This window comes from Babjeviella inositovora (assembly GCF_001661335.1).
Source record: "Babjeviella inositovora NRRL Y-12698 unplaced genomic scaffold BABINscaffold_6, whole genome shotgun sequence".
Taxonomy (NCBI): domain Eukaryota; kingdom Fungi; phylum Ascomycota; class Pichiomycetes; order Serinales; genus Babjeviella; species Babjeviella inositovora.
This window is the reverse complement of record NW_017566843.1, coordinates 464,117-485,712: the sequence shown is the minus strand read 5'-3', so window position 1 is coordinate 485,712 and position 21,596 is coordinate 464,117. Positions and strand designations below refer to the sequence as shown.

Genomic DNA, 21,596 nt, shown 5'->3' with positions numbered 1-21,596 from the left:
GCAGGAATTACTATCCGACCACGACAGAGTTTAGGGGGCGATTTCCTGGTTGAGCTGGCGTGTTAGTGGTAAAAACTTGAATACGAGGCGCTCATCTGTAGACCAATCAAAAACTTGAACGGTAAAATATCAATTCATATTTCGGCGGACTAGCCATATAGATGTACCTTCCAGCTAATCCAGAGATCATGGCAGAATAATTGAATACACATTATTATCGTGAAGTTCAGTTTTCATTTTGTTGTCGACCGCGTCTATAGGAGAGAATCTGTGTAACACCAGTTTATAGCCAATATTGATGTATTAGACGACGTAGGTACGATTAGGTTTTAGTTCAGATTTCACGGATCTTGCATGTTTGGATCCGTATATATGGAACTTGTACGAATTTTTTCCAGAAAATTACTAATCCTCGGCAAGGCCAAGTAATGACAGGATACCATGTGAAGAGTTTCATGCCGGTGGACCATGCAATTTGATGTCTATTATATTTTTCGATCAACTTGAGTTTTGTAGAAAGGGCGATTCTGTGGGGGGGATAACTGAATCTTCACCGCATAGTTAGCTAAAGCTCTACCGGATACTTAACTAACTAGGTGATAAATCAAGCATCTCGTCTCGTGGGAAATGTAACTTTGCGGTTTCTCCGAGCATTTTGGAGTGATAACCGCTTCGATATACCTCTCGTTTACAAAGCCCTCTTTATCTAAAGTTGCGATTCAACTACTCCATTAAACTCAAATGAATAAATAAAAATAATTCCCAGTGAACCAAAACATAAGCTAGACAACCCCCTAAGCTTCAACTCTTGATACTCTTTGGAGCAGAATCATAATCCTCATCAGCAACTATGTCTCCTCTCAAGACATGTCCACCGGTATGCATCGATGTCCCGTCATCCATCTCCCCTTCGTCATCAAATCGAGAGAATGAATAGCTCGACGTAGCATACGTGCTCATTCGCCCCATACTCGTCCGATCTTGGAAATTCATGCCAGTATTTCCTGGCAAAGGGACGTACTGGGTGTGTGCTGGGGTCAGGGTTATTGGACCAGTGCTGTGGCTCTGGGACGGCACTCCACGCTCCAAAATCGACGCTGGTGGGATGCCCACGGTCAGGGCATTGGTAGATTCCATACTTCTGCCACGCCCTCTCACGCGCGTGCTAGATGCCAACGTCACAATTGAAGCCGCATCATTATTAGGATTCGCCGTAAGATGGTTGGGGGTTTGGTCAGACACTGGTGAAACAAGGCTGTGCGATGGGTTCATGGTGATAGGAGTAGATGGAGTAATAGAGGTCGCCATTGTGGCGGAGTCCACATTTGTCGAGTCGCCTCCCAAGACCGAAGATTTCGTGGTGGACAACGATGAAAGCGATTTTAACGGCATCGTGGAGACGTTGTCGTTCATGTGGAGATTCAAGTTGGGAGTACCATACGTTTCGCCCGTGATGATCGAGTTGAGGTCAAGCGACTCGTTTCCCTCGCTTCCTGTGGGCAGAAAGCGGTTCTGTCTCGTGGCGCTTGGGTCTCGCAGATTGTTTACAGGTACAGACAGACCAGCGCCTTCCTTCGCGCGCGCAGCACCGGTGTACTGGCTACCTGTGGGTCTAGTTGGGCCCATAACAAGACGTCTGACCCATGAAAAGCGGCCTCGAGTTCGGCCGTTGGCGTGTCCTGGCTGGTCCCTCGTGCTCTGCTGCCTTGGGACGGCATTAGCGGTAATTGGGGTTTGTCGCGGGCTCCTCTCCTGGGACACGGAGCTGGAGCTGGAACTGAGATTGTTACTCATTGGTATGTTTATAAGAAGCAAAGGATGTGTGGTTAGGATAGGCTTGTGTACAATGTAGCCCTAAATCATGAGCTGTCTTATCTGAATGCCTCGAATAAATTATTTCCGAAAAAGCAGGACTTTGTGCACAGGAGTGAGCGGATGCGCGCCCGTCAGATTGCTTATTGTGAGGTTTTCATATGAAAGTATTAGTTCCGGGCGACCGAAAGGAGCCTCACACTGGATAGAACCCCGTGGAAGTTTACTAGACACAACGATGAAGGTTGGATTGAAGTATCAACAATTTTGGCGCCGTGACTGCCAGACAACTTGAAAGTGACACAGAGACAGGGACCTCCAGAAGCTTCATTTTTGCCGACAGTGGTCGCTGCGTGTTGACTAATGAGGCACGGGCGTGATTCTCTTACATGAACCTACATTATTAGGAAAATAAGTGCCTCTCACAACTATTAGTGGATAAGTACATATAAATGTATCGTGTTATGTCCACGAAGAACAAAACTAGAGATATAGTAAAGAGTCTGGAAGGTTTGTGTATTTTATTATGTGGTACAAGACTATAGTGATCTATCGTTTATTAAAGTTATTTCAGAACTGTCTTGATGGCTTGAGCTGGTATGACTATCATCCATTTCTCTTAACCTATTACAACAAACCATCCGGATTAAATGTTTCACTTAGCACTTTTTTTTTATCTTTTTACCTTTGAAATATTACTCACGATACATCACCAGTATCTGCTCTTGGCGCTAGTCAAGATCACAGCTAACTCCTCGGTAGGTATGTTTTCATAACACTTTTAGTATGATCAATATTTGTTCACGTTGTTTATATATAGTCAAAAATAATATAACCATATTCAACGCTTATACCTATATGGTATACTCCACACTTTGTTGCTGGAGAATTTCGGCGTCAACGCCGCCAAAGTTTACGGCCAAGATAAAGTCGCTGAGTAAGATGCATCCACCGGTGATAAAGTAGTTCACGTATAAGAGCCCGATACTAGCTAACTTTCCCGTGAAGATTGGTCCGATGCACCGCGCAAACGTCTTCCCTATATTCACAACCCCCAACACACGGGTCAATTCGTGCTTTGACATGAGCGAAGTGAGAAGAATCTGGCGCGGAACGATGTCCATAGTAGATGTGGCGGCGTTAAGCACGAGTAAAATCGCAGCAGGAAGCCAGCTGGTGCCGCACAACGGGATCATCGCGTAAAAGAGAGCAGACGGTACCTGTGCGGCTAAGGTGGCCTTCACAGGGCCCATTGCCTTGGCCATATACGCTGATGGAAGGGAGGAAAGCGAGTTGCAGACGTTAACGACAAAGTACAAAGTTCCCAAAGCAGCAGCCGAAAACTTAAACACAGTCTTGAAATAGTAAACTACCCATGCCTGGGTCATAAAGCCGTACCCAAACGAATCAAGCATGAAGATGACCAAGAATTTGAACAACATTTTCTGTGTACCCCGAGACAAACCGGTGACAGTATTGCAGTCATCCTGCAATTCAGTAGAGGTTTGCGACTCGTCATCATTAGATAGCAACGGGGGCTCTTCACCGCTGTGCACCTCGCACGCATCTGAGAGGAAGAGCATTGAGACGAATTTCATACATGCAATGAGAGCATAGATGAAGAAGGCAAAGCGGTAGGCACTCTGATGGGTCCAGTCTGCTTCAAGTAACCCGTCAATCAAAAACCCACAGAAAAGCGAGCCCACGGCGGCCCCCACGGTGGAAAACATCCAGTGCATGGCGTAGATCTCTGGACGGTGATTCAAGGGCGTTAAGTGCGCGATTGAGGCCTCTTCAATTGACTTGAACGGCCCTGTTTCGTCTCCGGAAGGAGATATCACTCCCACAATTGCGGAAAAGAGTAGGATCCAGTAGTTCGAACTGAGAGCGAAGGCTGTCCCAGATAGGACCATCATTACGCATCCGAGGCGCATCACCAAGCGACGCCCAATCCGGTCTGCGTACCAGGTGAGAAAGTAGGAGAGAACGGTGTCGCCGACAAGGGTGAGTGACATGAAAAGCCCAATCTTTGTCTCGGGGATGCCGATTTCCGTCAAGTGGATCGTGAGGACCTGGTTCGTCACGCCATATGCGGCCATGCGAAGAAGCACCGAGAACCAAAGTAAGCGGATGTCGCGTGTTGATTGCCTAAGGGATTTTATCAAGTGCATACTAAGAGCATGAACCTTTTTTTACAAGAGAACTATATAGTGTAGCTGTATAAGTAGGATTTGCGTGGAGCTGAGAGAAGAGGCCACATAAAGCTCGTTAAGACTGAATGCAGGTTTTGCCACCAAGGAGTTTGTCACCAGGGGAAGGTGTATCGCAGCTTTCAGATATAAGACCCCAGACTGCATATTAAGTTTCTGAAATACAAAACTATTAGTATGCGCTTTGGGTTTTATTTGCCTGTGAGGACAAATACCTGGGGTCCCCTAAATCGAAAGATATCCCAACAAGTAACAATCACGAGAAATATTCAACAGGAATTTTAGTTGTATTACAACCAATATTCTATGAGCCCTATCCAACAACTGTATAGGTTTGATTCCTTTTCCCCCTTATCTGAGCGTTTTTCAGGCAAAAGTCCACCTTCCCGACCGTGTCTCTTTATGTCGTGTGCATACCTGCGATTCAGTTAGTGCCTCGATGTTCGCACTTCTCTACACGCGTAATATCCATCACGCCTACCTTTTTTTTTTCACCGGCGCCTACTGAAAAAAAGCCTTAAAAGAGTAATAGGCCTACCACGCTTTTGCCCTCCCAGCTAACATATACATAAACATGTCCGATCTCCAAAGCGCAACTCCAGATATCGTCATCGGCGGTTCCCTCGAGGAAGAAGAGTCCTACCAGTACGAACATGAAGTAGAAAGCGGTGACGAACATGAGGTCGAAGTAGCTGAAGACGAGGCCGCCAAGAAGACCGTGTCTTTCGACGTCATCGATGAGGCCGAGGAGGAGGAAAACGCTCGCCGCGAGTTCTTAGAAGGCGGTGGCTTACCAGAACAGCCAGATAACCCAGACTTCTCCACCATGTCGCCATTATCCCCAGACATCATCAACAGACAGGCCACCATCAACATCGGTACCATCGGCCACGTCGCCCACGGTAAGTCCACAGTGGTCAAGGCAATTTCCGGTGTACAGACCGTCCGTTTCAAGGATGAATTAGAGAGAAACATTACCATCAAGTTGGGTTACGCCAACGCCAAGATCTACAAGTGTGAGAGCGACGACTGTCCAGAGCCAGACTGCTACCGCTCTTTCAAGTCCGACAAGGAAATCTCTCCAAGGTGTCAGCGCCCAGGCTGTACCGGGCGCTACAAGTTGGTCCGTCATGTGTCCTTTGTCGATTGTCCGGGTCACGATATCTTGATGAGTACCATGTTGTCTGGTGCCGCCGTCATGGACGCGGCGCTTTTATTAATTGCCGGTAATGAGTCATGTCCGCAGCCACAGACCTCCGAGCATTTGGCCGCCATCGAAATCATGAAGTTGAAGCACGTTATCATTCTCCAGAACAAGGTCGATCTTATGAGAGAGGAAAGTGCGTTGGACCACCAGAAGTCGATTCTCAAGTTCATTAGAGGTACCATCGCTGATGGTGCTCCGATCGTGCCGATTTCCGCTCAGTTGAAGTACAATATCGATGCTGTCAACCAGTTCATCGTCTCCACCATTCCGGTTCCACCAAGAGACTTCTCCGCCTCCCCTAGATTGATTGTCATTCGTTCCTTCGATGTCAACAAGCCGGGTTCCGAGATTGCTGACTTGAAGGGTGGTGTTGCCGGTGGCTCTATTTTGACCGGTGTGTTCCGGATCGGCGACGAGATTGAAATCAGACCGGGTATCGTTACCAAGGATGACAACGGGAAGATCCAGTGTAAACCGATTTTCTCCAAGATTGTCTCCCTCTTTGCTGAACACAACGACTTGAAGTTTGCCGTGCCGGGTGGTTTGATCGGTGTGGGTACCAAGGTCGATCCTACCTTGTGTAGAGCTGATAGATTGGTCGGTCAGGTCGTGGGTGCCAAGGGCCACTTGCCATCCATCTACACTGACATCGAAATCAACTACTTCTTGTTGCGTCGTTTGTTAGGTGTCAAGACCGACGGCCAGAAGCAAGCCAAGGTGCGCAAATTGGAGAAGGACGAGGTGTTGATGGTTAACATCGGTTCCACCGCTACCGGTGCCAGAGTCATTGCTGTCAAGGCCGATATGGCCAGATTGCAGTTGACCTCCCCTGCCTGTACTGAGGTGGACGAGAAGATTGCCTTGTCCAGACGTATCGACAAGCACTGGCGTTTGATCGGCTGGGCCACCATCAAGAACGGTGCCACTTTAGAGCCAGTCAACGCTTAAACCCCCTCACTAATGTCATTTCCTCTCTTCATACTAGATCATCTCCAGTATGAAGGGACAAACAGCACCGGTGGTGCTTTGTATTTTCCTCTTTAAATTGAATATTGTTCATCTGTATTAGCAAATAGCTACGACTGTCACCAGTGGAAGGCCACCGAATGGCTGTGGTAGTCCCTATATCAGAATTTTCGTAAAATGACTTTAGCCCACTATAACAGGAAAGCCCTCTGGTAAGGGATTTATCAATTCTACTTATCCTTTGCATTTCGAATGTTTTTATTACTGCAGTTATTTAAGAAGCGGCCCTAGTTCTCTTGGCGTATTCTGCATATATGTTTATATTGGACTACTAGGGCGGGCCTTCGTCGCCTTTTAACTTTGAACGCGACCTGAATATTATCTCTACAGTATAACAGTGACTACACTATCTTTGATTCGCCGAGATTCTCATTTTGAACTCTAGTGGCATCGTAAAACGATTGCAGTACACCGTTTACAGGTTTGACAGATGTGGTACAGATTTTTTCAAACATTTACCCGCGATGCATGGGGAAGTAGCGAGGCAGTGTATTTATTGAGTTTTGTTGTTAAGTCCGAAAGGGAGACACAATAAATAATGTGCGGGGAAGCTAATAATGCCATTGGACAACAACGTTATAGCCGGCCTATATCCGTAGGGACTTCGAAGGGGTCTATGAGCCCGCTGCAGTGTCTACTAATCCGGACACGGAGTGATGAATGTAGCCGCTCCGAAACCTTACTTAATTCCCTAACCTCCTTGTCCTACCTTTCGGGCGGTCAATCTCGCGACGCACGAACCAACCGAGACTTTTTGGTTCTAACCCGTCCGGTTGATCAGTACCCCCTATCTAAATATTAAGTGTAACGCTTGGTTAAATGGTATCCAGGAATTTTGATAACCATTGGAACATTAAAAGTCTTTAGATTTTGGTGCTTGTGTTTAAATGATAGCTAACCCTGACGTTAGACTTCTCATACGCTTAGATCGGGGGTATGGCATTAGGCGAGCTCGATGAAAGTATAGGCTACACCCCCCTGTTGAAATATAGAGTCAAGGAAGTATTATCTACATTCGTTGGTATACGGACTTCTTTTGAGGACCTTGTTTGTAGAAATGACCTCCGGCGAGAAAGATCCCCCGAGTATCCTGCAAGTGGGGACCAATCCTGTACCCCACCCTCGTTATATGCACTACACCCGTTACTTGGATAATTATCGGAGTCTTTGTGGCATCTGCTGACGGGGGTATATCCAGGCCGCCTTTTTCCATTTAGGCGTTCAGGTATTATATATAAGAACCCAGCTTCCCGTCAACTTTCTCTAAGTTTTTATTCACTCCATTCACTATAAAATATGTCCACATTTGACATCGAAACCACCATTTCCCAGCTTACCCTTGACGAGAAGGTCAAGTTGATGGCGGGTGCCGACTTCTGGCACACCCAGGCGATTGAGAGACTCAGTGTACCTCTGATTCGCGTTTCTGACGGGCCAAACGGTGTGAGAGGCACCAAGTTTTTCAACGGGGTTCCTGCCGCCTGTTTCCCGTGTGGGACCGGGCTAGCCTCCACCTTTGACAAGGAGTTGATGCACGAAGCGGGGAAGTTGATGGCACTTGAAGCTAAACACAAGGGTGCACACGTTATTTTGGGTCCAACCTGCAACATGCAGCGTTCGCCATTGGGGGGTAGAGGCTTTGAGTCCTTCTCTGAGGACCCGGTGCTCTCCGGACTTTCCTCCGCCAGTATCATCCTGGGAATGCAGTCCGAAAACATTGGCGCTACTATCAAACACTACGTGTGTAACGATATCGAGGTTGAGAGAAACTCCATCAACTCTGTGGTCACCCAAAGAGCCTTGAGAGAGATCTACTTGATGCCGTTTCAGCTCGCAATGAGAGATGCTGACCCGAAGGCATTAATGACTGCGTACAACAAGGTCAATGGCGAACACGCGTCGCAATCCAAGTTCTTGTTGCACGACATTTTGCGCGACGAGTGGAAGTGGGATGGAATGGTCATGAGTGACTGGTTCGGCTGCTACTCCTTGAAGGAAGCTGTGGATGCGGGGTTAGACTTGGAGATGCCAGGGAAGCCGATGATCAGAGTTCCAAAGTCCATGGCACACGCTGTCCAAACCAAGGAGATCCACATGAATACTATCGACGACAGAGTCAGATCGGTTTTGAAGCTTGTGCAGTGGTGCCAAAAGTCGGGTATTCCGGAAAACGCCCCTGAAGATGCGGATAACAACACCCCTAAGACCACTGCTCAGTTGAGAACGCTCGCTGCGGACTCCATTGTTTTGTTGAAGAATGAAAACAGTATCTTGCCATTGAAGCCGTCTGATTCCATTGCGGTGATCGGGCCAAACGCCAAGGTTAGTGCCAACTCTGGGGGTGGCTCGGCTTCCCTTTTGCCGTACCACACCATTACTCCGTACGAAGGGATCTGCAAGAGACACGGAAAGGACGTTCCTTACACCATTGGGGCCACTGCCAACAAGATGCTTCCGGCCTTGGGTCCACAGTTGACCCGTGATGACGGCTCGGTTGGCTTTGTGGGTAACTTCTACCTCGAACCAAGAGGAACTGAAGGAAGGACCAAGATTGATTCGTTCAATCTCTCCAGTTCTTTCATATTCTTGGTCGACTACATGCATGAAAAGTTCGAAAGCAAGTTGTATGTGGACTTTGAAGGCATCTTCACCCCTGAGGTTACTGGGGAGCACGTGTTTGGTGCTGCCGTGTTTGGTGACGCTCAGATCTTTGTGGATGACAAGCTAGTGGTTGACAATAAAACCAAGCATACAAGCGGTGATTTTTTCTTTGCTCAGGGTACCATTGAGGAGAAGGGTCGCATCAGCTTGGAAAAAGGCAAGCCTTACAGGGTAAGAGTTGAATTGGGTTCTCCAGTTACTTCCCAACACTACAAGGGTATTGATACTTCGATCGCTGGTGCTGGAGGGATCCAGTTTGGAGCTATGGCCGTTTTGGATGCTCGAACAGAGATTACCAAGGCTGTTGAGTTGGCTAAGAGCGTCGATAAGGTTGTGTTGGTCACTGGTCTCACCCAGGAATGGGAGTCTGAGGGCTATGATAGAGCAAACATGAAATTGCCAGGTCTTACCGACGAGTTGGTTGCTGCCGTTGTCAAGGTTAATCCAAACGTGGTAGTGGTGAATCAGTCGGGAACTCCAGTGGAGTTTCCATGGCTTGATCAGGTTCCAGGCTTAGTGCAGGCTTGGTTCGGTGGTAACGAGTTAGGTAACGGTATTGCTGATGTTTTGTACGGCGATGTCAACCCGTCAGGAAAGTTATCTCTTTCATGGCCAAAGAGAGTGGAGGACAACCCAGCCTACTTCAACTTCAAGTCCAACAAGGGTCAGGTTTTGTATGGAGAGGACATTTACGTTGGGTACAAGTATTATGAAAAGTTGAACAGACCTGCTTTATTCCCCTTCGGTTTTGGTTTGAGTTACACCAAGTTCGAGTTCTCGAACTTGAAGGTCGGGCAGGATGAAAAGAACTTTAATGTTTCCGTCGAGGTAAAGAATACTGGTGACAAGGCTGGCTCCACTGTTGCTCAGGTTTACGTCGGCGCTGTTGACTCATCGGTCGAGAGACCTATCAAGGAGTTGAGAGAGTTCTCCAAGGTTAAATTACAGAGCGGCGAGACAAAGACTGTAAGAATCACCTTGCCAATCAAGTATGCCACCGCTTTCTTCGACGAGTATGAGGGCAAGTGGAACTGTGAGAAGGGTGAGTACTTGATCTCTGTCGGTGACTCGTCTGATAATACTACTGTGAAGCAGAGTGTTACCTTGGAGAAGGGTTTCTTGTGGTCTGGTCTTTAGAAGCATCTATCTGTACTTCTGAAATTTATACAATATATTCCATTTTGGACATTCTATAGTATCGTTTTGAGAGTGTAAGAGATTACAGGATAACTGTGGTGGGACTAGAGAATGGTGACCGTTTTGTCCACGATTGGACTTTTATCTGTGACAAATAATGGTTCTTAATGTTTCAATTCCACTATTTATCTGTTTTCGTAAAACACACAAGATGTAATGTCACATGAATCCTAACAGGGTCGAAAGATCAGTATCAAGTCAGATTGGTATCGAATCAGTAAAGTGGCGGTAAAGGCCACTCTAAACCCTGGTTGCGGAGATAACGAGGACAGTGTAACCTATAAAAAATTGACCAGTTTAATCTCTCAAAACAAGACAGAAATGCCTAATCTTCCCTTGCAGAAAGGAAATACAGTTCCTGTTAGACTTATGGCTTACACCTAAATAGGCTCAGAAATCAGATAGACACACAAATGGTTATTGCATCCTGCGATGTGATTTAATTTCGCACATGAAAAATACCAGCCAAGAGACTGGAACGACATTTTCATGGACCGATAAAATATGAGGCAAGTGGAAATCTCATGCTTAGTGGGAATCTAGCAGATCCGAAATGAGGCTTCATGCACCTTCCGTCTGCAACGGGTTCAATACATTCGCAGGCCATGCGGCTCCTTAGGATTTATCTCTCGCGTAGCCACTTCGTTTCATAATTAAACGAATTGTACCTGAGCGTGCAATAGTTCTAAAGAGATATTAAAGCTATATAAACAGGAAAAGTCGCATATATTTTGTTACGTGGTGGTCTGGGGGCTTATATCTAGTTCCAGTCATGCTCACCAGCCGCAGGAAGTCAATGATCGAGATTAGCCCTCAGACCCTCCACGAAGATGTATCTCGAAAACTCAAGAGAGCACCCAACGGATGTATATACACCAAGGATTTAAAAGATATTTTTTCCTTGTTGATCATATGTCTCGACCTCGACGACAAGGTGCCTAAATCGAAGTTTAATCCTTTGTCTGCCAAGACCTTTCCGTATGCCTTCACACTTGAGCGTGCAATCGAAACAATGGCCCACCTCAACTTAACCATAAACCTGGAATACACCAGTACTGTCATATCGTACACCGTTAAGACCGAGCTTGCCACCATCTTGTTGAAATCATTTATGGAGTCAAAGATGATTCACGCACCAGCTGACCGAACCCGCTCTGAGCCGAAGCATGGGGTGTTGTTGCAACCAACGGCCAAGGGTGTGGCCGTTCTTCAGATATTTTGTCAAAAATTGGGGATTAAGGGGAATCTTATGCCCCCAATCTTGCTGAGTCCCTTTAATTCTATGGAGCTCTTGGCCTTTGAGCGAAGTATCGCTACCGATACGATTATCTACCTGCAGTATCTCTCTCACCTTGTCTTTGCAAAACTCATGGGTCCTTCTCCTAATGTATGGAGCCCCAGTAGTGATCCAGATCCAATATCCATCAGAAAAGGAAAGGAGGAGCTCTTTAATGATTTGTTTGACTTTGGTTCTACGGCTGACAGTTTTATGGTACATTGGGATGACATTGGGGCTGCCTCTACCTGTAAGGGAAACCCTTCTCAGATGCCTGAAACCCCAACACAGGTCTCACCATTTGCCCATAGGTTTTTCACTAATCCCGAATCGGATTCCCATGTGCAGTATTACGTTTCAGATAAAGGCGTCAGGTTGTTCCATAACAAGAAATTCGGGTCCGATAATACCCAGCTCCAGTATACCTTTACCGGGAAAGCTGCCTTACAGTGGCTCATGGATTGCACGGACATTATGTATGCGAGAGAGGCGAGGGCCGTTCTTAATTTGATTCACACAAGTGGATTGATTCGACCAGTAAGACTAACTCCTTCCACCAGTCCTGCTAACGGATTTCAGGTCTCTAAAACATCATATTATGCCTTGAATATTGTGGGTGTTGAAGAAATGGAATGGAATCTATCGTGCCCGCAGGTAGTACTCACTCTGTCAGAAATTGAGCATTCCACTCATTGTTTAAAGACGGGGAGTATAAGAGATATCCACAGATCAAGTGGCGAGGGAAGTTCCAATTCTATCAGGTCTGTGGCAGAAAGGGAAACCAACCTTGAGGATGTTTTGCGGGATCCCGGTTTGCGGTACGTGTTCAAGAGGTACTTGGAGGAGCGTTTCTGTGCTGAGAATTTGGAGGTGTATCTTGAGCTAAAGAAATATCAAAAATTGTACCAAGCATATCTCAATCTCCTCAAAGGCATGAAGGTTACGGAGAAATTCCGACAGGAAAACAGTCTGGTTTTCAGCCAAGTGGTAAATCCCTTCCAAGACCAGAAGGGATCCATGGCCATTCGCAAGAATATACAATTGAGCGATGCCGTCGCCAATCTTTCCAACGAGTGCTTATCATGTGCTTACAATATTTATACGTCTTATATCGCCATTGGAGCTCCGCTACAGTTAAACCTTAACCACGAGATTAGAGAGATTATTGGAGAGGTGATGGTGCATCCTCACTCACCTATTATGCAACACTTCAACTTCATGGAAAGCCCGAGTACGACCGAAGAGAGACTTCTGGGTATGGTTTCCAGTGATATGCAAGGTGGAGGACCGAAGGTTATCGGGGTGACGGAAGGACCAATAGCTTCGATGGTTTCTGTGTCCCCTACTGAGTTTAGTGAGGTTTCTCGTTTTCTTCATACCATCACTCCGTTGCTCGAAAAGGTGGAGAGAAAAATATATCGGTTGATGGAGATTGATTCCTTTCCCAAGTTTCTTACCTCTCTGCTGTATCCTGAAAGTACAAAAATACAAGTGACGCTATAGGTGTGCATTAATATATGTGTCTGTATTAGAATCCTTGACGGAAGTTATTGTAGCATCTATGCAGATAAGAGTGTTCTTAGAGGGTGGTCATAGACTTGATGAAGCTGGAACTTGGGATTAAGTGGCCAAGCTCCTCCAAGTTAATCGCCACCGATACCATTCTGGAATCCTCGTTCAGTCGAGCGCTCCCCAGGGAAGCGAGCTTACCCGCCACAGGACCGCTCGCAAAGACAGAGGTGCTGACTGAGTCGATAATCAACTTTTGAGCTTGGAGTCTCTCCCAGCAATACTTGCATGCATCTTTGGACCATGCCTTGTGGTTTTGCAACATCATACCGGCATTCATATTCCCCGACGAATTCGTGGTGGACGAGAGCGAAGTGGAAGCGTTCAAGCGTTTGATCTGTGCGGTGTACTCCTCGTAGACCAAGTTGTAGTTCACAATGTCAAGCCCTAACTTTTCAATGAGTCGCGCAGCACACACAAGCAAGCAAGTCTCTAACTCTGAGAGGCCATCAACAGTGGACTGGAGATAGTTTGGAGTCAACAGGTGGAAATACTTGCCAAGATCACCGGCCTTGGGGAACGGGCTGGCAACGGAAATGCGGGAAAGCGGGTACACCGCGCAATTGAGGAACTCCTTGATATTCTTTACTGTGTAAAAGTTTTGGAAGAGAATCTTCCGTACCGAGATCTCCGTCTGAAACATGCGTGTAATTTCCTCATTCCATAATGCAACGTACTGTTGGTTTAAATCAGACACCTCTCGTATCATTAAATTCTCTTGGCACTTGGAGACAAATTCATCCAACGTACTCAGGTTCGCGATCTGGATCACACGTTGCGAGAAACGAGACTTGACTCTCTTCTCGAGCATTTCTCTGGCCGTAATTTTGGTGGTGATACCCACTACCGAAACCGCGGTGGTGGAATTCTGCGAGAGGTCAAAGAGATTATACAACAACGTCTGTCGGTTGTGATAGGTGAATCGTTCAAACTCTTCGATGATAAACACTACGGCCACTGTGCGAAGAGTCTTTTCCTCATTGTCACTGGCGACAAACTGCTTGTTGTTGTCCAAAATATCCAAAATGGTCTGGAACGTGTCGTTTAACCCACGCTTTTCAAAAGTATCCGTAGCATCAATACCAAAGCCCAGTTTTAACTGCTCGTCTAACTGCCTGGCGATTTCACGCAACGCCATGTTATCGTTTGACTGATGGTATCCATTAAGCTTGACTGTGATGAACTGCTTTGGGTATTTCAAGCTCAAGGAGCGTAATGATTTCGCCACCACTGCAGTTTTCCCTGAGGCACGCGGACCGATAAGGAGAATCGAGTGCCCCTCATTGTCCCTAATCGTGCGTTCAAGAAGTCTGTACACCTCGTGCTGCTCTTTGTCAAGGCCATAGAGTAAGCCTGAACTGTTACGGTTGGTCACCTGCGCCATCACTTTTGAACGGAGCTTATCCACCTCCTCCTGGGTGATGGAAAATTTCAGCCACTTAGCTGGATCTGAAATACCAGGGGATACCATTGTTTCACCCGATTTTTCCCTGGCGTTAATCTCTGTTTCGGACTCGCCTTCGAAGCGTTCCGCTTCCAATTCTGGTTCGGAAGTATTTAGAGGTTCGTCGGGTATGTTTCGTCGTGGTTTCTTTGATCCTGCAACTTCCATTCTTCCCGGAAAACGCTTGCTTCGTCTTGATGTGATCTGTGAAACCAGTATGTCTTTAGAGCTCACTAGCGTTTCTTCGTCACTTTCAGACGTGGTATCAACGGAGACTGGTTTCATGAGTTCATCACTATCACACTCAAATTTCACAGCAAGGCTTTTGTCGGCTCTTCCGTTCATAGCTATATGGTTGTTAAAAAGATGTCTCCCATCAGACTGATCTCAATGTTTTTCTGTAGATGTTGGACTATATGCAGGCAATCTCGATACGTGTGCGGGATAAATTTGACATCTGTTGTGTCACGCCGCGTATATCAGCCGATTATTAATCCTTTTTGTGTAACGCCTCTGATATCTCCATCCATTATGTCCACTAACCAATTGCCAGAAAAGGTTACCTCTTTGTTGAAATCCTCCAAGTTTGTGCACTTGGCCACGGCCAACCCGGCCAACTGCTTTCCCCACGTTTCCCTTATGAACTACACATACGTCTACGACGCCGCGAATAACAAGAACCTCTTGATCATGGCGTCGCCTAAGAACACCGTAAAGGTGGAAAACATCAAGGCCAACCCACATGTGTCTTTATTGATCCATGACTGGTCTAACAGCGCCGCGACAGATGCCAGTGGCGCGCCGTGCTCCGACTCCAACTTGTTGGCCATGTTGAAGACGCTTAACGAGCGCGAATTGGTCAGAGTATCGATCACGTTAACGGGACAGGCTCGGTTGTTGGCCAATGATGACGACGAGAGAGCTGCCTACCAGGCCTTGCTCTTGAAGTTGAACCCAGAAGCCAAGGCCTTTATTGAAGGTGATATCGAATTGATTTTGATCGAACTCAAGGCTGCCAAGGTCGCCGACACGAACAACAACGTTAATGAATATTAAATAGTGAATTTACGAATAGAAAAAAAAAGAAAAAGGGCGTAGACTAAGTTGTCTCTAAATGGCCATGTCGTACGGATGAGTTCCGTGGGTATCGGATACTAACCCTATAGAGAATCAATTAGAATAAGGTTGAAACAGAAGTCTCTCTCGGGTATGACTTAGCATCAAGTGGTTAAAATGAATATGCCTTTCAAATGGTAATGAAAGTATATTACCTACAGCCCCGACGTTTGTGATTTGTGCACCGACCCCAACAAAACATGTCGGAAAAGGCTGGTAGAGGTAAATTTCCCGTTTAAGCTTTCATTTATATATAGTTATGCTTGGGCTAGAACCCAGTATCCAATCCAACTTCCCACCGTAACTTCTGGCACTATACAAATGCATCCATAAACTTTGGTTGGTGGCTTTCATCTAGCGTAGGTATAGGTCAAATGTATGTTTAGTTGCCCGACTAGGACTTTTCTCCGTCGTTAATTGAACTTGTTGGTGCTTATGCGCTGACTTATACGTGCCCAGAAGGCAATGGGTTCTCTGTGGGTTAACCTCTGGGTAGGTCTTAAGTCGTCGATACCTACGCGCAAATTTCAGCTAAGCTTCCTCCATGGCTCTTCCCCGATGTTGACTCTCGAGTATTTCCCCAGCAATAACGATTCCAGGCTGTTTCAGCGCAGAAACTTCTTCATTAACGCATTCTTAACGCGGTCTTTATTTATCTTTTTCACGTCTTTCTTGTGTGGTGGCTGTGGGGCCTCATTAGGTAGCATTTCCCCGCGGTCTGCTGCAAAGAGATAGTCCATAGTGTCAGTTGTAGATGGCGGGGTAGTATTTTTGGCACTAGCGTTGAATCCTGTAAAGCCCTGGAAAATGGCAGCAAAGTCCTTTTGTACCTCTTCTTTTGTATGTTCTAGCTCGTGACTCTCGGGAAGAAGCTGCAATAATTGCAACGTCTTGAGCGTATCCTCGCGCTCTTCGAGGTTCACCTGGAAGGCTTTGTCATAGTTAAAGTGTCGGGGAGCTATGAACTCGGTTTTGGTCAACTTTGAAATATGTGGACCAGTTTCTAGGTGGTAGAACGGATCGTCCATTGTGGCTTCGGAAATCTGGAGGTGACTGTACAAAAAGCCATATTTCCGCTCCTTGAACGGAAAACTCAACCCGAACGCAGAGGGCGCCGTTAATTCATTTGGTCTCTGGGTGCGGTCCAGTTTCGTAGTAAGTTTGGTCTGTCTGTCGGTCACATAGTCCCAGGTTCTCAATCTGAGAAGTCCGATAATCGGTGCTAGTTTGTTTCGTAACAACGCCAATTCCTCGACGTTGTTTGAGTGGAAAATCACCTCGTTGTAGAAAGAAGGCTTTCCGCGCGTAGGTGCGTTCAGAAAATGAACCATCTTTGTATTAGCTAAGCTAGCGTCGCTTTCCACAAGCGCTTTAAGCTGCTGGTGGATGTATTGAACCTCATGGGCCGTCTGGGGCGTCGGCGTCGTGAGCACGGTGCAGTGTAGAAGCTGAGAGAAATTAACGCCCGAGCTGGTGGGAAGTCGGCTTGTGTAAGCGAGCTGACGAACATTTGATAGAAGACCTGTCTGGAATCTTTTGCCAACGGGGAGCATTAGAGTGTGGCTGGAGAGAGGCTCTCATCGATACGCCAGAAAAATATGTAACTATATTGGCTAACGACAGGATAAGCCCCACCAGGCTAGAGACAAATTATATGCAGGACACCCTATCATTCTTTCGAAGGTCTTTGTTTACATACAGGATTCAAACGTCAACATTCAATGCCATGCCTTTTTCTGTCACTCTTCAAACGTATCCTTTTGAAACGTACATCAGTTCAAATACCGAGTCGAAGTCATGACTAGCAATATCAACATCTTTGTCACATCTCTGTTGACCAGCTCTGAGAGAAAGGTGTCCACCGAGTGGACATTGGAGGCGTTCAAGGCCAAGATGGAGCTTATCACAGGGATTCCACCTGCCTCACAGCAATTGCGATTGTACCCCTACACAAACGACGACTCGAACACTGAGATTTCTTCCGAAAGTTTGCAGAAGGACGACAAATCCACACGCTTGAACGAGTTCCAGATCCGCCCCTTTGTGCGCATTCACGTTTCCGACGCCAGACCAGACTCGGAGTTGCACGATCTCGAAAGTTTCAACGAACAGGATATGGAAGATGCAGCGTTTGTATTGAAGGAAGAAGACTATGAAAAGAAGAGCAATACTGTGTTGCAATGGAAAAAAGAGCAGAAGTTAGGCCGCTTCAACCCAGAATTCGAGGCTAGGAAACAGGAAGCCGTTCAGAGCAGCACATCACAGGCAGAGACCATGGCTGTGGGCATGAGATGTCGCATCAAGGCAACCAATCCACAGGAGTTGGAGAGACGCGGTTGTATCAGGTACATTGGGAAGATTAAGGAGATCGACGAGGGTGCCATTACCTGGATCGGCATTGAACTTGACGAGCCGGTGGGCAAGAACAACGGTTCCGTGAAGGGCACCAGGTACTTTGTGTGTGGGCCAAACTACGGTAGTTTTGTCAAGCCACTTACCGTAGAGGTGGGAGACTTTCCGCCAGATACGCTATTTAGCGACAGCGACGAAGAGCTCTAGGTATATAGTTTAATTGTACGAATGATAGGTAAGAGTGTTTTCATTTTTTGGGCGGGGATTTGTTATTATTTTAGCTTCATAAAGCGGCGGCTTTAGCTCAGTTGGGAGAGCGTTAGACTGAAGATCTAAAGGTCCTGTGTTCGATCCACAGAAATCGCATTGTTTTTGTTTTTTCGAATGGTAACACGATGTATGTTTTTGATAACCGATCTCAGGAAACATTCACCAGTTGCCTTCACATTACTATCATTCACTCTTCAGTACCACACAATGGATGAAACGTCCCAGCTTCTCTTAAATCAGCCGGTCGTGATAGACAATGTATGTGAAACCACTGCTCCCTTCGACTACTACTAACACCTCCAGGGCTCGGGCTCCATCAAAGCCGGTTTTGCAGGCGAAGAAAGACCAAAGAGCTATGCTCCGTCCATGTAAGTACCGCACCAACGATTATTACCGTCATTATGGATTATAAGACTAACAAACATAGAATCGGAAGACCCAAATATTCCAGGGTGATGGCAGGAGCTTTGGAAACAGACACATTCATCGGAAACCAGGCACAGGAGAATCGAGGGCTCCTCAAACTCAGCTACCCCTTGGAGCACGGGATGGTGACGAATTGGGACGACATCGAGCGGTTGTGGTCCTATGTGTTCCGCCACGATTTAAACACCGCCACGGAAGACCACCCCGTGTTGCTCACAGAGGCCCCCTTGAATCCGAAGCTGCATCGCGATCGATGTGCACAGATCTTCTTTGAAACGTTCAATACCCCAGCTTTGTACGTTTCAATCCAGGCAGTGTTGGCATTATACGCCTCTGGTCGCACGACTGGCGTGGTTCTCGACAGCGGGGATGGGGTGACGCATGTGGTGCCGGTGTATGAGGGGTTTTCCTTACCGAGCGCAATCAGACGGGTGGACATCGCTGGACGAGATGTGACAGAGCATTTGCAGTTGTTATTAAGGAAGAGTGGCTATGCGTTACAAACATCAGCCGAGAAAGAAATCGTGCGGGCGATCAAAGAAAAGTTCTGCTATCTTTCCCCTGATCCCGTCAAGTCCGAAAAGGAGTGGGAGACGTTACGGTTCATTAACACGACTGCCTCAGATGATACATCGATGTACAGTAGCTACAAGTTACCGGATGGACAAATATTGAAGATAGGGCCGGAGCGGTTTAGAGCACCAGAGATCCTCTTCAAGCCGGATTTGATTGGCTCAGAGTGTTCATCCGTGCCTGAAATTCTCCAAGAGTCAATCCAGAAGGTGGATTTGGACTTGCGCGCGGCGTTGTATCTGTCGGTAGTGTTGAGCGGAGGCACTACGCTCACCAAGGGGTTTGGCGACCGGTTACTCGCTGAGTTGAAGATAATTAGCCCGAAGGGCATGAAGATTAAAATCTACGCGCCACCCGAGCGAAAGTACAGCACATGGATTGGTGGCTCTATCTTGGCGGGACTCTCCACGTTTAAGCGCATGTGGGTCAGTGCTGCTGAGTACGAGGAGAACCCGGATATTATCCATGCCAAGTGTCTATAGGGGATAACATATTGGGTATTGACGGTATATAGATATAAAATTGATCAACCCAGAATTTGTGTGTTTTCTATTAATGCATAGAAACTACATGGATTTGTATGAATAGTTTCCACATGAGCAATGAGATTGATACACCTAGGCATTGGTGCTAGCAAACTTTTAAGTGAGGGATAGTTGACATGGGTATAGTAAAGGATATCAGTAGTGTATTTAAAGAATGTGGTACCCATAAAGGACTATGACTGATGGGATATATGGTATCAATAGTGCGTATCCTCAGCATATATCCAGGGATGAAGTTAGCACCCATCACAACATTACTACAGGTAGGTTTAATCTTTATATATATAGAATAGGTATGTCATTTTGATGCACAACGCCCCGATACATTTTCATACATTAATGGTTAAATAAATACACCTAATCCTAGTCTCTTTGGTTGCTTTATACCTCCTGTACCAGTCTCTATGATATTTAGATATACGTATTAGGACTTAAATACAGTAGTATCTGTCACCGAAGTCACCCAAGCCCGGAACAATGAACTTATGTTCGTCCAACTTCTCGTCAATCCCACCAGTGATGATTTTGATTTGCGGAAACTTCTCCTGGAAGGTCTCGATCCCCTCAGGGGCGGCCAACAAGTTCAAAAAGAAGATTCGCTCTGGCATGACATTTCTGGACAACAACACCTCAACAGCCATCATAGCACTGCCACCAGTAGCCAACATTGGGTCCAACAAAAACACATATCTGTCACTAATATCTTCTGGCAACTTCTCGTAGAACAACTTTGGCAATGCGGTCTCCTCATCCCTCTGGATCAAAATCTTCCCGATTCTGACGGATCTACAGCACTCTCTCAAGCCCTGTTCCATGGATTCACCAGCTCTCACGATGGAAACACCGCAGATCTTGCCCTGGAAATCGAGACCATCATAAGGGAGCCCAGTTGGGGTGGTGATGGTCTTTGGCTCCACCGGAAGGTGGTTCAACCCCTCTTCGACCAATAAACGAATGATACGGTCAGCGTAGAAGACAAAGTCCGGACGACGGGTCTGGGAGTCACGAATGATGCTGGTTTGTTAATATAGCTGTGGCGTATCAGGGAAAGCTACTTACGAGTACAACCCGAGCAATTGGTTGGTTTGCGGCAACAAGATGATGTTATCGTACTTGGCGGCAATTTCGGCAGAGGAGGGCATGATGTGTGGTGAAATGATGTATAGGGTCCAATAGTTCTGGAAGGCGAGATCAACAGAAGGCTAATATATAGACAAGGATGAATGAGGAATGGACAGGGCACTTGAATTAACAGTGACCTGACGTTTAACGTCCCATAGAAAATTTTACCAATGCATCCTGCAGGTTGGGCTCATATAAGGCTGATATGCGCCAGGCGCCGGGTTTTGTTGACGCAGCCGCCATTCTGGCCGTATTCCAGAGTTCGTTTGGCGATAACGACCGCAGAAATGGAAACTTCCCGCGGGATGTACACGAGCGTTCGGCACGGCTATAAACGGCACTGGGGTTGACTTACTACACTGGGCGGGTGCTTATGACAGATATCATTTATTTGGATTCTTATGGGTGGTTTGCTATTTAATCTTGTATTATTGTTTGAAAACTGATTGGTTTGATGGACATCCCAGCTACAAGAAACGTCTCTAGTTTCAAGTCGGGTGAATGCCTGCTGTTTTAAATAGTGAAGTTGGTGAAACAAAATGTCACTGTCTCCATGATTTTCCACTTAGCTTACCCGTCTTACAAACCTTTGTTCGTATAACTAAAATTTATAAAACACCACGCTGATACTGAGAGCTTGTTCCCATCTAGCATTCAAAAATAACCCGTTAAATAAATTCAGAGCGACTACTAGGAAGCCTACTCCTTTGCACCCTTGGATAGCATGCTGTCAGCAAGCAAATGCAATAAAACCGAAATTGAACGCCATGAACATACCAGGAATTACAAT

The 21,596-nt window shown here is 46.5% G+C and overlaps 11 protein-coding genes and 1 non-coding gene across 12 annotated transcripts; 7 read left to right on the top strand and 5 right to left on the bottom strand.

Annotated features, from left to right (window-relative positions):
* Positions 1–446: 446 nt before the first annotated feature.
* BABINDRAFT_161558 (uncharacterized protein) lies at positions 447–2,139 on the bottom strand. The gene has a single exon (XM_019128872.1). The coding sequence runs from the start codon at positions 1,792–1,794 to the stop codon at positions 802–804; it is 993 nt and encodes a 330-aa protein (XP_018985213.1). The 5' UTR covers positions 1,795–2,139; the 3' UTR covers positions 447–801.
* A 251-nt stretch (positions 2,140–2,390) lies between these two features.
* On the bottom strand, positions 2,391–4,030 carry BABINDRAFT_161557 (uncharacterized protein). The gene has a single exon (XM_019128871.1). It carries the CDS (start codon positions 3,909–3,911, stop codon positions 2,667–2,669), a length of 1,245 nt encoding a protein of 414 aa, XP_018985212.1. The 5' UTR covers positions 3,912–4,030; the 3' UTR covers positions 2,391–2,666.
* A 180-nt stretch (positions 4,031–4,210) lies between these two features.
* Positions 4,211–6,420, top strand: GCD11 (translation initiation factor eIF2 subunit gamma). The gene has a single exon (XM_019128870.1). It carries the CDS (start codon positions 4,597–4,599, stop codon positions 6,175–6,177), a length of 1,581 nt encoding a protein of 526 aa, XP_018985211.1. The 5' UTR covers positions 4,211–4,596; the 3' UTR covers positions 6,178–6,420.
* Positions 6,421–7,449: 1,029 nt separating this feature from the next.
* BABINDRAFT_161554 (beta-glucosidase) lies at positions 7,450–10,110 on the top strand. The gene has a single exon (XM_019128869.1). It carries the CDS (start codon positions 7,552–7,554, stop codon positions 10,051–10,053), a length of 2,502 nt encoding a protein of 833 aa, XP_018985210.1. The 5' UTR covers positions 7,450–7,551; the 3' UTR covers positions 10,054–10,110.
* Positions 10,111–10,909: 799 nt separating this feature from the next.
* SST2 (GTPase-activating protein) lies at positions 10,910–12,892 on the top strand (the record flags this gene model as incomplete). Its single annotated transcript, XM_019131767.1, has 1 exon — positions 10,910–12,892. The coding sequence occupies one exon, from the start codon at positions 10,910–10,912 to the stop codon at positions 12,890–12,892; it is 1,983 nt and encodes a 660-aa protein (XP_018985209.1).
* On the bottom strand, positions 12,493–14,760 carry ORC4 (origin recognition complex subunit 4). The gene has a single exon (XM_019128868.1). It carries the CDS (start codon positions 14,745–14,747, stop codon positions 12,969–12,971), a length of 1,779 nt encoding a protein of 592 aa, XP_018985208.1. The 5' UTR covers positions 14,748–14,760; the 3' UTR covers positions 12,493–12,968.
* A 173-nt stretch (positions 14,761–14,933) lies between these two features.
* Positions 14,934–15,458, top strand: BABINDRAFT_36195 (pyridoxal 5'-phosphate synthase; the record flags this gene model as incomplete). Its single annotated transcript, XM_019131758.1, has 1 exon — positions 14,934–15,458. The coding sequence occupies one exon, from the start codon at positions 14,934–14,936 to the stop codon at positions 15,456–15,458; it is 525 nt and encodes a 174-aa protein (XP_018985207.1).
* Positions 15,459–16,123: 665 nt separating this feature from the next.
* On the bottom strand, positions 16,124–17,071 carry BABINDRAFT_166982 (uncharacterized protein; the record flags this gene model as incomplete). The annotated part of the gene is made up of 1 exon (XM_019130479.1): positions 16,124–17,071. The coding sequence occupies one exon, from the start codon at positions 17,069–17,071 to the stop codon at positions 16,124–16,126; it is 948 nt and encodes a 315-aa protein (XP_018985206.1).
* Positions 17,072–17,315: 244 nt separating this feature from the next.
* BABINDRAFT_8069 (uncharacterized protein) lies at positions 17,316–18,077 on the top strand (the record flags this gene model as incomplete). The annotated part of the gene is made up of 1 exon (XM_019132728.1): positions 17,316–18,077. One exon carries the CDS (start codon positions 17,316–17,318, stop codon positions 18,075–18,077), a length of 762 nt encoding a protein of 253 aa, XP_018985205.1.
* An 86-nt stretch (positions 18,078–18,163) lies between these two features.
* BABINDRAFT_t203 lies at positions 18,164–18,236 on the top strand. The gene has a single exon. It is a non-coding gene; the product is annotated as a tRNA-Phe (tRNA).
* A 40-nt stretch (positions 18,237–18,276) lies between these two features.
* ARP1 (actin-related protein 1) lies at positions 18,277–19,785 on the top strand. Its single transcript, XM_019132389.1, has 3 exons — positions 18,277–18,398; positions 18,444–18,508; positions 18,568–19,785. The coding sequence occupies exons 1-3, from the start codon at positions 18,348–18,350 to the stop codon at positions 19,619–19,621; spliced, it is 1,170 nt and encodes a 389-aa protein (XP_018985204.1). The 5' UTR covers positions 18,277–18,347; the 3' UTR covers positions 19,622–19,785.
* Positions 19,786–19,981: 196 nt separating this feature from the next.
* FUR1 (uracil phosphoribosyltransferase) lies at positions 19,982–20,938 on the bottom strand. The gene is made up of 2 exons (XM_019131121.1): positions 20,744–20,938; positions 19,982–20,698 (listed from the first exon to the last, which is right to left on the bottom strand). The coding sequence occupies exons 1-2, from the start codon at positions 20,824–20,826 to the stop codon at positions 20,116–20,118; spliced, it is 666 nt and encodes a 221-aa protein (XP_018985203.1). The 5' UTR covers positions 20,827–20,938; the 3' UTR covers positions 19,982–20,115.
* Between the last annotated feature and the right edge of the window lie 658 nt (positions 20,939–21,596).